This window comes from Sciurus vulgaris (assembly GCF_902686455.1).
Source record: "Sciurus vulgaris genome assembly, chromosome: X".
NCBI lineage: Eukaryota > Metazoa > Chordata > Mammalia > Rodentia > Sciuridae > Sciurus > Sciurus vulgaris.
The window spans coordinates 126,909,066-126,922,539 of record NC_136471.1 but is presented as its reverse complement, the minus strand read 5'-3'; the positions used below and the strand labels follow the sequence as shown (position 1 = coordinate 126,922,539).

Sequence of the window (13,474 nt, the reverse complement as noted above, 5' to 3'; positions counted from 1 at the left end):
TTTGCTGATAAACCGATGGAACTGAAGAGTATCATGCTAAGTGAAATGAGCGAGATACAGAAAGTCAAGGATCAAATGTTTTCTCTCATATGTGAAACATAGAGAAGAAAACAGGAATAAAAAGAGGGGTCTTATGAAAGTAGAAAGGAGACCAATAGAGTAGAGGAAGGAAGCGGAGAAGGAGGGAAGAAAGGAGGAGATGGGGAAGTACTAGGGAATGAAATCTACCAATTTATGCTGTGTCCATATATCAACATGCTACAATGAATCCTGAATACATATATATGTGTATGTACATATATAAGTATGTGTATAAATATATTATAATGTATCAACTAAAATAATCGTAATAATAGAAAGGAGATCAGTAGAGCAGAGTAAGTAGATCAGGGGAGGGAGGAGGAGAGGGAAAAGGAAGGTACTGGAAATGAGACTGATCAGATTGTTACGTACACATACAAATGTGACATAATGAATCCCACTACTATGTATAATTATAATGTATCAAAAAGCTGCTGGGATTACAGGTGCCCACCACCACACCGCTCTCCCCGCACCACACTGGCTCCCCCCCCCCCCCGCTTTTTTTTTTAACCAATCAAGGATAAGGGTGACTCTTTTAACTGTGTAGTATTCCTTGGGTTGTCTTCCGCCCCAGCTCTCATGGGAACTTAACCAAATATCATAGAGAGGAAGGAAATGGTAGAAACTGAAGAAAACACTAAACTGTCCCCAGGGAGGCAGTTTTGAGATTTGAGTCTCTGGTATCCACATGTGGTCTCCCTGTGAATAAACAAAACTACTTGGTGCAGTAATTGCCATACTGTGTAGTGAGCCTAAGATAGTAACAGACCCTTGGCTAGATGCAGATCAGCCCATGACTCTAGGGCAAGGACCAAGAATTAAAGACAGGAGGTATCAAAGAGCCTAGATCTAAAACTACAGGCCCCAGAGAACTTCAAGGAACAAAGGGAGAATTCAGGAATGGTTTAGGAACCCTGATGGAGGAAGGCAGGGATTTAGGCCAGGATCCAGCAATGCTACTGTTTATCATTGTCTTTCTCTTTGTGATTGTCCTGCTCCAGGGTGGTCTAGCGTGAGAAATTTGGGCTGCAAAAATTTGATCTGGACAGTTTGCAATCATAAGAGGGTTGCAGTGTAGTGGGGAGATAAATATAAACATGAGTATTTACACAACTGTGTAAATGTTATAAGATTGTGTGTCTGTCTGTCTATGTAAGATGCTATGGGAGATCAGTTTCTAAGTTATTTGATAATCATGTTGCAACAAGAGTTGAGATGTGAATGAGACTGAGAGCTAAGTAAGTACAGAAACTTGGAACCAGAGGCTTAGAAGAAGCCCAAACTCTCAAAATTGTCAAGGGCATCAGTGGGCTCCCCTCTGTCATGTCAAGTCCAATTTCGATTTAATCTCAAAGCACAGGGCGATTCCCAGCTGCTCCTTGGGTCACACTCATTTAACCTTATTTACAATCATAAACCTCTGAGAATTACTTTTCCAAAACTGAGGTGGAAGGGCTGGCGTTGTGGCTCAGTGGTGGAGTGCTCGCCTGGCACTGGGTTTGATACTCAGCACCACATAAAAATAAATAAATTAAATAAAGGTATTGCGTCCATGTACAACTACAAGATTAAAAAAAAAAAAAACTGAGAACCATCACGCTTGGAGGTCCTACAGATCTGTCTCTTGCTTCAACAGTGTTTGGACAGAACAGACCTGGGGACTCCCTTTTCTTCTAGCTTCCAATTGCCTTCCAATCTGATCTTCATGTACAATCTCCAAGACCAGCTAACTCCACTTTTTGTGGTTAGCTCCTTATTGACAACCAACCACGGCCTCCCAGATTCGTCAGAATTATTCTACTGAGGTGGAGGCTGCCGTCAACCACCTGGTCAATTTACATCTGCAGGCCTCCTACACGTGCCTCTCTCTGGGCTACTATTTTGACCATGATGATGTGGCTCTGGAGGGCGTGGGCCACTTCTTCCATGAGTTGGCCGAGGAAAAGTGTGAGGCAGCATCGGAGCATCTCTTGAAGATGCAAAACCAACGCAGCAGCCGCTCCCTCTTCCGGGACGCGCAGAAACCTTCTCAAGATGAGTGGGGCAAAACCCAGGATGCTATGGAAGCTGCCTTGGCCCTGGAGAAGAACCTGAACCAAGCCATTTTGGATCTTCATGCCTTGGGCTTTACCCGCACAGACCCACATTTCTGTGACTTTCTGGAGAACCACTTCCTTGATGAGGAGGTGAAGCTCATCAAGAAGATGGGAGACCACTTGACCAATCTCCACCATCTGGCAGGCCCCCAAGCTGGCCTGGGTGGGTATCTCTCCGAAAGACTCACCCTCAAGCATGACTAGAAGGCCCTGGAGCAATGTGGCCTTAGATGGGCTCCTTGGCATATCCTGGCATCAGAGTTTTGGCCTGAGCCTCTCTCTCTCTCTCTCTCTCTCTCTCTAACCCCTAGGCAGCTTTTTAACCTCCGTGGAGCCCCTCCCAAACCTGAGACCAAATGAAAACAAAGCTTTTTCCAGCAAAAAAAAAAAAAAAAACTGAGGTGGAGTTTTGTTGTATTCATGTTGCTTCCTGTCCCTCCAACTTCTGAATTTCTCTTGTTTTGTAAAACATTTTCAGCATAAAATGCTGAGTGGAAGCATATTTAAAAACACAAAATTCCAGCCAGGCATGGTGGAGCATGCTTGTAATTCCAGCAACTCAGGAGACTGAGGCAGGAGGATCACAAGTTTGGGACCATCCTTGGCAACTTAGCAAGGCTAAGGACTGGGAATGTGACTCAGTTGTTAGGCACCCCTGGGTTTGATCCCGGTACCAAACCAAACCAAATAAGACACAAATTCTATGGCTTGAATAATGGTGTTTATTTCCTTTAAATACCCTTAAATATGAAACATCAGAGAGTAGTTCACTAAACTCAAAAACTACAAGCTGGTCAGGAATTAGAAATTCAGTGCTGATCATACAAATGAAATTCTGCATAAGAAAGAATCAGAATAATTCACAAGAGTTGCACTTAGCAAAGGACTCAGCAACTGCAGTTTTCCTCATCCGCTTTGAATAATCAGTCACATGGTACCTGTCACTCCATGACAAGCAAACCTTTCTCATGCACCAAAAAATGGGTTCCTCGGGAGCCTTCTTCTCCAGTCTTCGATGTGCAGAGGTATCTGCAGCTAGAAGCCATCTGTAAATGAATCAGGAAATCCTCAGCTGATGTCAATGGAAGGCTGGTCTGGACTTACCATGGCACTATGTAAAATAGGGGAAAGACGGCAACAGCAATTTGCAAAGCAGCATGATCTTTAAAATGACAGGGATGGGGAACTGGAGCAAAGGTGAATCAAGGATTCTCTTGGCTGTGGAGCCCCTGGGCAGCTCTTTTCTCCTTTGGAAAGCGACAATGCTTTGGACATGCTGGTTTTCCACTTGTGCATGTTCTGGTGTGGAAAGGGCACCGGTCCTCACAGCTGTAGCCACAGAAAGTGAAGATGAGAATTGAGAATCAAGGACGGAGTTCAAAGGGATAACTGTTCTGATTTAATTAAATTTTCAAAGGAAAATTTCAGATGTGTATTTAAAATGTCAATATAAAATCCTGAATGCTTTCCCACATATATTGGAAATTTATTAAAGTCCAATGGATAACCTCTAACTGTTCTATTCATCAATAAATTTCTTGCTTGCATAAATTCAGCAACAACCCCTTTATTGAAGAAAAAACAAACCCACTTGGACATATATAGTGAAAAAGAGGTTGAATCAGAGTTTGCTTATCTGAGCTTTCCTTCCCCAAAATGATTGTTTAAATCTTGTCCATTTAGGTTTTCCTTAAGAACTATAAACCAGGGCTGGGGAGATAGCTCAGTTGGTAGAGTGCTTGCCTCACAAGCACAAGGCTCTGGGTTCAATCCCCAACACCGCAAAAAAAAAAACTATAAACCATTGATAGTAACTAGGATTTTCCTAATTTCACAATTTATCATCCTTCTGTGTACTTTCACTTAATCCTTAGTTGCCAAATCTCTGTCTTATTGTCAAAAAGGACTTGGGCACTGAGAAAAAAAATTAGCTTACTATGGAATCCCATCAAATCAAAATGGCATTTTTCATTAAATGTTGATAAGCCAAGTTAAGGCAAAAGCCATTGACCTGCAGGTGTCTGGATGAAATATTTTGTGCTTCTGGCAGCAGCTCTCTAGGCTTTCTTTGCATTCAAAGCAACTGCAGTTTTCTGGGTGCTGGATAAGATCTCTGGGACACTGTGTTTTACAGACACACTCGCAACGATCTTCATCAAATTTCATGTGTGGTCCACAGAGAGCTGGTTCCTGTAGATGAGAGTGGTCTAAACAGAAACAAAGTGTTACTTAGATGCTGTGACCTGCATAACGTGATCGCCAAACTTTGTCACAGATTCCACATCATCCATAACTTGGATTTACCCAATCCCCTTTCCCACACATTTGTACCCTTAATTTGATTTCACAGGACAAACACAGAATTCTTGTGTTTTCTTAGATTTTTTTTTTATTCTTTAAAAATCACAAACTGAATATTTCTAAGATATATTTAAGGATTTTTAGATTGGTGGCTTGTTGAAAACGTAAGCTTCCACAACCAAGGATTAGTAATAAGGACTGGGGTTGTGGCTCAGTGGTACAGCACCTGCCTAGCACGTGTGAGGAACTGGGTTTGACCTTCAGCACCACATACAAATAAATACATAAAGTTACTATGTCCGTCTACAACTAAAAATATTTTTAAAAGGATTAGTAATAAAATACAGGCTGTCTAAGGACTAATGTCTAAGTCCTCCCCAGTTTTTTTAAAAACTTAAAAGAATAGGAAGCATTGGTGTTACAGAAATATACTTCAGAACTTACAAACCAAGGGTGGCAAAAATGATGTATTTCCTCACCACAGATAACTATACCGGCATAAAAGATACAACAGTGACCATGAACTTTGATTCCACAGATGTTTACTGGAAGACACACTCAGCCAAAGAGAAGGCTCTGAGAAGTCTCTGACATTCTTAGCTGACAGATACTTCCAGAAGATGTACAAAACCACTGGAGAATGTTACTTCATTTCCAAGTCTAATCAGCAAGTTGAAATTTGTTGCAATAAAAAATGGAAGAGACAGAAACTTTAGAAGAATGTAACTTTGTCACATTGGTATTCTTGCAGGTTTGAGAGGAAAATTCATGTTTCTTCCCCAAATCTGCTTCTTTCCCAGTTTGCCTTGTTTGGAAAATGGCAGCATCGTTCTGGACTCACCCACTATACTGAGTTTGATCACCATGTCCACTCAGCCCCACCTCCCAGAACTTGCTCATTCTTTTCCATCACCACTGCTACTTCCATAGTTCAGTCAGTACCTTGTTTTCTTGTGTAGATAGCTGTCACTCATCTCACCACCACAAGTTTTATCAAACAAACCCAGTCACATCACTCCACTACTTTAAATGCCTTGAAAGTTCTTTTGTATCAATAAAAGGCAATTTTTCCCACTACAACATATAAAACCTTCCATGAACTAGACCCTAATAACCTCCCAGACTTATCTTCTGGCATATACCCTATGCACCATTCATATCAAATTCCAGTTCTTATTTCTGATATGCCAGAGTCTCTAAGACATTTGTCCTTATTCTTCATTCCACTAGATCCGTGATATCTTTCCCAACATCTGCAAGTTTATCTAAGCGCCCTGACCCTGTGCATGTTTCCATTCTGTCCCCAGTCCTTCCTTACACTAATTGCATTAGTCTGTTTATTTCTGTTTCTCCCGTTAAGTAAAACATCATGGAGGTTAAAGACCAGATCTCATGGTTTTGATTAAAAAAAAAAGGCACTCAATAAAACATCTGTTGGATTTATTTGGCACAATAAAAAGGGTCCTGAAGAACCTATCTAGGATTTCAAGATTTTGATAAAACTATATATTTGATCATTAATGACATACCAAAATAACAATCTCACATCAATCAGTCTCATGATTTTGACTTCTAATTGATTCTGTTTTAAAAATTATGTGGAGTGGGTGTCTGGGATGACTCCATTTTGAATTTTGTGAAGAGGAAAATGGTGTGTTGTATTAGCCATAAGCCAATGAGGCGGATGGCACTTTAGGGTAAAATGGACTACACTGATACAGTGAAGTGCAGAGAAGATTTGCATTGATCACTAGGTGGCAGCAGAGATCCACTTACAAAACGATGCAGTATCAACATTCTTGGACAGAGTGGCTTAGGGAAACACAACCCCCCACAAGGTGTTTGTTGAACTTCAGCAAATTATGAGGCAGAAATAATCTTTATATCCTTAGAGTCAAGTTAAAAGGAACAGAAGATACGCAAGTGAACTGGGTGGAACACCAACTAGTTGAGGAAGATATTCTAAAGTATTATATATTGATTTCATCCCTAGGGAGCTTGATGGTGGATCAATGTGTTCTGTCCTCAGCCTTATTCCATTTATCATTGTTTACAATGAACTAATGGAATTTCTCAAAATAAATTCTTGAAATTGTGACTTTTTGAGAAAGGAAGGGATGCATTGTATATTTTACAGTATAGAATTGAGACCTTGTTTTTCTTTTCCATTTAGAACAATGACCTGAATCTAACAATATAAAATTAAATTGCACTTGGATTTGCTAACTCAGTTGCACTTGTTTGAGGAAAAAAAAAGTCATTGTAGAAAAGACAAATAGACTTAGCAGTCACATATGTGAAAAAGATGTTTGGTGAATAGTTAGCTCAGTGTATGTTACCATTTTGGTGGGACCACTGGAGAAATGAATGTGAACTTGGCCTACATTAGGGAGTTGTGAGAGATGAAAACTGGAAGTGATTGTGATCTTGTCCACCTGCACTTTTTTTTTGGGGGGGGGGTGCTGGGGATCGAACCCAGGGCCTGTGCTTACAAGGCAAGCACTCTACCAACTGAGCTATCTCCCCAGCCCCACCACCTGCACTTTTTACTTCCATCATTGCTAACAACTTCACAAAAGTTCCCCTCCCTCCTTTCCTGCCCACGTCAACTCATCCTCTTCTATACTGTTACTGATTTGATTTTGTTAAAATTTTAATTTGCTTTTACTCTCCTGCTTGAACCATTTGGTGATTTTCCTTTGACCTTAGCATTCCACCCATGCTCTTCCTCTCACATCCAGGCCCTGAATGTCTATATTCCCCCTGCTCTCCTTCTCCAGTTCTCTCCTTCGCCACTACTCTTTGCGCCCTCATGCCTGTGTACTGAACGAATCCTTCTCCAGGAATGACCTCCAGACAAAAAGAAGTTAGCTCACTAAGGTTAAGTCCCCTCCTACAGCAGACCATAGTCATGACCAGTCCAGTCCATAGGGACCAGTTCCTTCACCTGGTTATTTAAGACATCCCCCCACGGGGGTTCCAGCTTCAACTCCCTGTAGGATTGGTTGACATCTCTTAGCAACTTTATTGCCATATGCTACCTCCCTGTTCTCCCTTTAATGCATTGTACCTGCATACAAACCTCCCACATGTAAAACTCTGTCTCAGAGGCAGAGTTGGGGAAACCTCAACTAGATCAGCCTCTAAGCTCTATGTATATTGTCTCCCACGATAACTTTCTAACACTATTAAAATGAGTCACATAGGGAAGAATCAGATTAGTTTGACATGGCTTTATAGGGTAAAAGCTGAACAAATGAATGAATGCCAAAGAGCCGGGCTATTCAACAAGGTAGCTCTGGGCCACATGTGGCTGTTGAGCGTGAAATGAAGAGTCTGAATTGAGAGGTGCTGAAAGTGTAACAAGCATATTGGATTTCAAAGGTTTAGTGCAAGGAATGTAGGTGTCTTGTTAAGAAGTTTTTTACTGGTTGCAAGTTGGAATAATGCTATTTTGGATATATTGGATTAACTAAAATGTATGAAAATTAGTGGTACCTGTTTCTACCTCTTTAATATGAGCAACATAAAACTAAACTTTCATTATAATGACTTTCATTATATTCCACTGTTCTGGAGAGAGAGAGAAAGATTCAAATTCAATATAGCAATGGGAATGTGTGCACTCCTTAGTGCCTCCTTAGTGAGTGCTGAGTTTCCCCATAACTGATGCATATTCTGGCAGAGGGTGGCTGAACAGTTGATGGCAAGAGTGTCGAGAACATTCCAAATCTGCACAGGCGTTTAAAGTACATGAACTTTAAGTTTACCTCATACCCTAGGTTGAGCTTTCATAAAAACATTTAGAAGGAAGCCAAGAGACAGGAGGATAGAAAGTTGCTATTTACAGCTTCTAAGACAGATTCTTAGCATTTACTCCTTAATATTCTTGCCTGTAGACCATAGTTTAAAACAAGCAAGATTTGAGTTGCATGAGTCCTTGTGATTCCCCTACCCCCCCGCCCAGTGGAACCATGTCAAGCTCTCTGGGAAATAAATTTTAAAAGTATTAATTTTCAGTCATATGTTCATCATCAAAAATCAGCATTACAGAATAAGAGCAATGACAATAGCCTATCTCACTTTGTTCCCAGTTCATCTCGGCCCCATATCCACGTTTTGCTTTGCTTTTGCTCTAGTTCCAAAAATGCCCCCCCCCCCGCTTTTAAAAATTATTTGGCATGTTTTTTCATGATGCAGTTGAAGGAAACCAAGTCCAAAATTACTTTGTGTTCCTGTGAGACTTTCAAATGAATTAGTTAACTGAGCTTGACTAGTGTTTAGTTCTGAAGTGGTTTTTATTAAAATTTAGCATTCTCTTTTGAATCCAGTGCTTTGTGGTAGTGTAATCACTTTTGGCTTTTCTTTGAGATTAAAAAGCAGAGGGATCAATTGGCAGCCCCACTATATGATCACAGCACAAAGGGCTCCGGAATCTGACTGCTTCTATTGCTTTTGGCTGTGTGACCTTGAGGAAATTATAAGATATCTTGGTGTGCCCATTTTGAATTGCAAAAAAGAAATTATATGGGGCTGGGGTTGTGGCTCAGTGGTAGAGCACTTGCCTAGCACGTGTGAGGCACTGGGTTCAATTCTCAGCACTACATAAAAATAAATAAATAAAATAAAGGTATTTTGTCCATCTACAACTAAAAAAAATTTTTAAAGAAATACTAATAAGCTTGTGAAGGGCTGGGAATATAGCTCAGTTGGTAGAGTGCCTGCCTTGCAAGCACAAGGCCCTGGGTTCAATCCCCAGCACCACAAAAAAAAAAAAAAAAGCTTGTGAAGACAAGTTAATACATAGAAAAGATTATGACATTGCTGAGTCATAGTAAGTACTCGATAAAGTTTATTGCCATTGCTTTTATTTTTATAATTACTATCATTATGTCTCTATTGCTATCATTACCTTCTGTTCCAGCAAGTGGATTCTCCTCCTGTAAAACACATTTACATTTGTTGGTATCCCATTGCATATCAATAGGACAAAGCTTCTTGGACTGGGGACAGCTAGGAAAAGAGAACAATAAACCAAATTTAAAAGTTTTCAAGAGTAATCATAATTTTGGAACATGAAATAAATTTCTGGGCTTAAAATTTTAAGACATTTGTGGTGGTAGATGCCTGTAATGCCAACTACTCTGGAGGCAGGGGCATGAAGGTCCCAAGTTCAAGGCCAGCCTCAGCAACTTAGTGAGACCCTCAGCAACTTAGCAAGATCCTGTCTCAGAATTAAAATAAAAAGGGGCTGAGAATATAGTTCAGTGGTAAAGCATCCCAGATTCCATCCCTAGTATAGCAAAATAAATAAATAAATAAATATTTCAAAAATTTTATTGTTTTATTTTTAATATCAGTTATACAGAAGGAATAAGTGTTTGAGATCTACTGTATTACAGAGCATGGTGACTACAGTGAATGATAATGTATTGTATATTTCAAAATTGCTATGAGTAAATTTCAAATGTTTCCACCAACCAAAATAATTATGTGAGAATAGTTAAGATTTTAAAGAGCTTAATTCATATTTATGAACTACATCTTATAAGATAGTAATTCTGCAATTATAAATATTCAGTTGAGAAGCCTTTAGAAACCAAACTGTAATTTAGGGAAGTTATTAATCTCTTATAAAAGATGGGTGTTAAAACCATGCAAATTATAGCTGTCAACAGTTTATTCAACAAAAGCAAATATTGTTCTCACATAGCTTCTAAGATTACTTTCTTTAAAATAGATGAACATGGACTGGGGCAGCAGAAACAGCTTGAGAATGAATGTTCCTTTTCCGTGAGCTTTCTCTTCTGCTTGAAAGGCAGAAGTGAGTCTGGAGTTCAGCATAAACCAGCATAAAATCACCAGTTCACTCGTTCATTCCTTCTACTCACACAATATATTCACTGTTTTACTTCTGCAGAATGTATCTCACTTACTTTATCTTTTCATTCAGTGTTTTTGTAATTTTCTCTTCAATTCTCTATATTTAAATCCTTTTTTTTTTTCCTCAAAAATCAATGATCCTTACCTTTGGTTTCAGAAAACTTCAGAGTCATAATTTGTTTTATAAAGAATCACTAGATTATCCTCAATAAATTCAAAGTCAAACTAACTTTTTTGGATGTATGTTGGAACTTGATTCATTCATCAATGTCTAAGTCAAATTATCTTTAATTTATTTTAATTTAAAAGAAGAATTTTCCATTTGGTAATCTTTGGGGAAACGTTAGGAGGTTGGGAACTTCATATACTGATAATTGCCACCTCCCAATGGCTCCAGGAATCCTTTTCATTTTTTCTTTTTCATTTCAGGACTTGAACATACAAACAGCCTGAAATGAGTTTTATTTAATGCTTGTTTTGGAATGCTGGGACATATGCCAGATTCAAGGCTGTAGTAGTTTTACAATTGCGTTAGACTTTACACACAGGAACAGAGAACTGACAAGAACCAAGGCATCTACAAGTAGCCATGCCAGAGTTCATAACCACCAGCCACACTGGTTCTACCACAATATACATCTAATGCCTAATAAAAAATACATTTACCAAGTTGTTGTTATCAATAGATCTGGGTTTTAAGCTGAAAGATGAAGAACTTTAAGAAAAAATGATCACTCTGTAATTAATGAACTATTCTCCACCAAAAGCTTTGGCAAAAGCAGGAATTAATAATTGAGTACAAGAAAGTCTTACCGATCTTCTTCCAGGATCTGGATGGATCTTCTGATAATCGAATATGGATGGCGGGGGGCAGTTGGCAAGCACTTGCAACCTGTATGATTGGCAACTTTAACAGGCACTAATTCAGGTACCGATGTCAAAGGCACAGATATCTCAAAGAGCTATAGCAGAAAAAAATAATCACAATGTGTAGATTATTTTACACAGTATTTTTATTTAAATTTCTACAACCTGCATTTTTGCCTTTGTCATTTACAGTGGAGACTTCATCAAAGTTGTACATTAACAGTGGAACTAAGAATGATAAGGGCTGGTACAATCCTGGGCTGGGAGTCAGGAGACCAGTTACTAATTCAGCTTTATGAAGTATCTTCAGTTTTTTTTTTTTTTGCAAAGCTCTTAACTTTTTGGTGTCACTGCACCTTTATAAAATGGTACTGTTAGTCCCTATGTCTGCTTTAAATCTGAATATAAATTGTAAGAATTAAATGAGATTGAAATATGAAGATTATTTGAGATCTTGGTGGATTAGATAATTATTAAAACTACCTATCCCTTCCTATACCATCTCCATTGAAGAAATAGTTTCCTGCCTCTTGACTTTGAACTTGGCTATGTCACTTGCTTTGGCCAATGGAATGTTAGCAGATATGACACAAGAACATGCTGGAACTGTGCATGCTTGGTGGGGCTTGTTTTCTTATGCTTCTGCTTTTGGCATAAGAAGAAAAAGATCTAGCAGGCTTACTGGTCCAAGAGATGAGAGACACAGGCAGCAGATCTGGGTTTACAATGCAGCTTAGAGTTAAGCCCAGCAGAGACCACCCTAAAACAAATGGACTTCAGATATACAAATGAGAATAACTCATTATTATTCAAAGTCACTGAGTTTTAGGGTGTGTGTTATATAGCATTGTGAATTAATGGCTCACATAAGATCATAATGCCCCCCAGATTATTATAGCTAAGATGTATATCATTCTTTCTGTTCCTATATGCCAGGCTCTGTTGTCGGTACTTGCGTATTAATTTATTTACCCCTTATTGAAATCATTATGGGGTAGGTTTTTAGTAACCTTATCCTACAGATAAAGAAACAAATATCCAAAGGGATTATATACCTTTCCAGAGTGGTTCTATGATGTATGAATGAACTTGATTTTAATGCATGTCCATTGAATCACCATCCCATAGGGTTCTTACTGTATATGGTATTCATTTATCCACTTTGTTTCTAAGAGGTAGTTCACCACATAATCCATAACTTTGGAGTGAGAGGTAATTCTTTCAAACCACTACTAAAATGTTCACATATGCATGTTTGGAAAGAAACCCTGCTCTACACTTATACTTAAATACATTCTTTAATCATTTTTTGAGTACTATGATCAAAATACAGTGCTCATCTATTAAGTGGAAACAATCCATTAAGTTTGTGTTTATTCTGACCTCTAACATGTAATGGAACTTGCATGAGACTAAGTAAGAGTGTTTTCAGAGTGTTTACTTTGCATAAGCTTCATCTTCTTGCACAATTCCTTAGCTATGCTCTGAGGAATAACATAATCATGAACTAAGCTCTCTTTCATTATGCAAGCTTTGTTTTACTAAAAGCTGATGCGTAGCCATGCTTTATGTCATTTTTTTTCTAATTGTCAAATGGCAAGATCAGATTTTTCACCAGTTCCAAGATTTTCTAAAAGTATTTTGGAAAAGAAACTCTCAGTTTAAAGCTTGTTTTATAGGGGAGAAGGACCAAAATTATAAGTTATCTTATTCGTTCGGTGTTCGGTGAATAGGCTAATTGCCTAACATGAATATATTTGGTGCATGTGTAACTTTATTGTACTACTTCCTTTTGAGATCATGAAAAGAAGAGATTATATGGGCAAACGTGACAAATAAATGTATCAACGTGTGAGGAATTTACAACACAGGACCAGAAGGAATGTAGTTTTATTTACAGCTTTTTAGTAATGCTTTCCTAAATTTGTTGCTATGGCTCCCATAGGCAACATTTACTCTATTGTACAACAATTTATCTGCTTGGCAAAGGGGATTTTATAAAATGGAGAGGGGAAAATATTTCTTTCATGGGAACTACAGAAATTTTTCCAAGTTCTTTTGTACTGAATATTCTCTCTCTGCTGGTTCCAGGTACTTGACCATTTCTTTCCTCTTCCTTCAACTCTGTCTATACCCTTCATTAAATGAAACTCTTGTCAGTCTCTCCATTTGAGCAACACAGAACTAACACGAGATGATGCAGCTATCTTCACTGCTTTTAACATTCTGTCCTGATAACTTCC

At 38.7% G+C, this 13,474-nt stretch overlaps 2 protein-coding genes across 2 annotated transcripts in view; one reads left to right on the top strand and one right to left on the bottom strand.

Annotated features, from left to right (window-relative positions):
* Window positions 1-1,844: 1,844 nt before the first annotated feature.
* On the top strand, window positions 1,845-2,543 carry LOC306651626 (ferritin light chain-like; the record flags this gene model as incomplete). The annotated part of the gene is made up of 1 exon (XM_079124268.1): window positions 1,845-2,543. A coding segment is annotated over one exon (540 nt), but the record flags the coding sequence as incomplete, so codon positions are not given.
* Window positions 2,544-2,885: 342 nt separating this feature from the next.
* Window positions 2,886-13,474, bottom strand: part of VEGFD (vascular endothelial growth factor D) — a 32,872-nt gene continuing 22,283 nt past the window's right edge. Inside the window, exons 4-7 of the mRNA XM_079123239.1 lie at window positions 11,178-11,326; window positions 9,394-9,494; window positions 4,192-4,387; window positions 2,886-3,509 (exon numbers count right to left, since the gene is read on the bottom strand). Coding sequence (XP_078979365.1) covers window positions 3,383-3,509; window positions 4,192-4,387; window positions 9,394-9,494; window positions 11,178-11,326 — 573 coding nt within the window. The 3' untranslated portion in view covers window positions 2,886-3,382. The remainder of the gene's footprint in view (window positions 3,510-4,191; window positions 4,388-9,393; window positions 9,495-11,177; window positions 11,327-13,474) is intronic.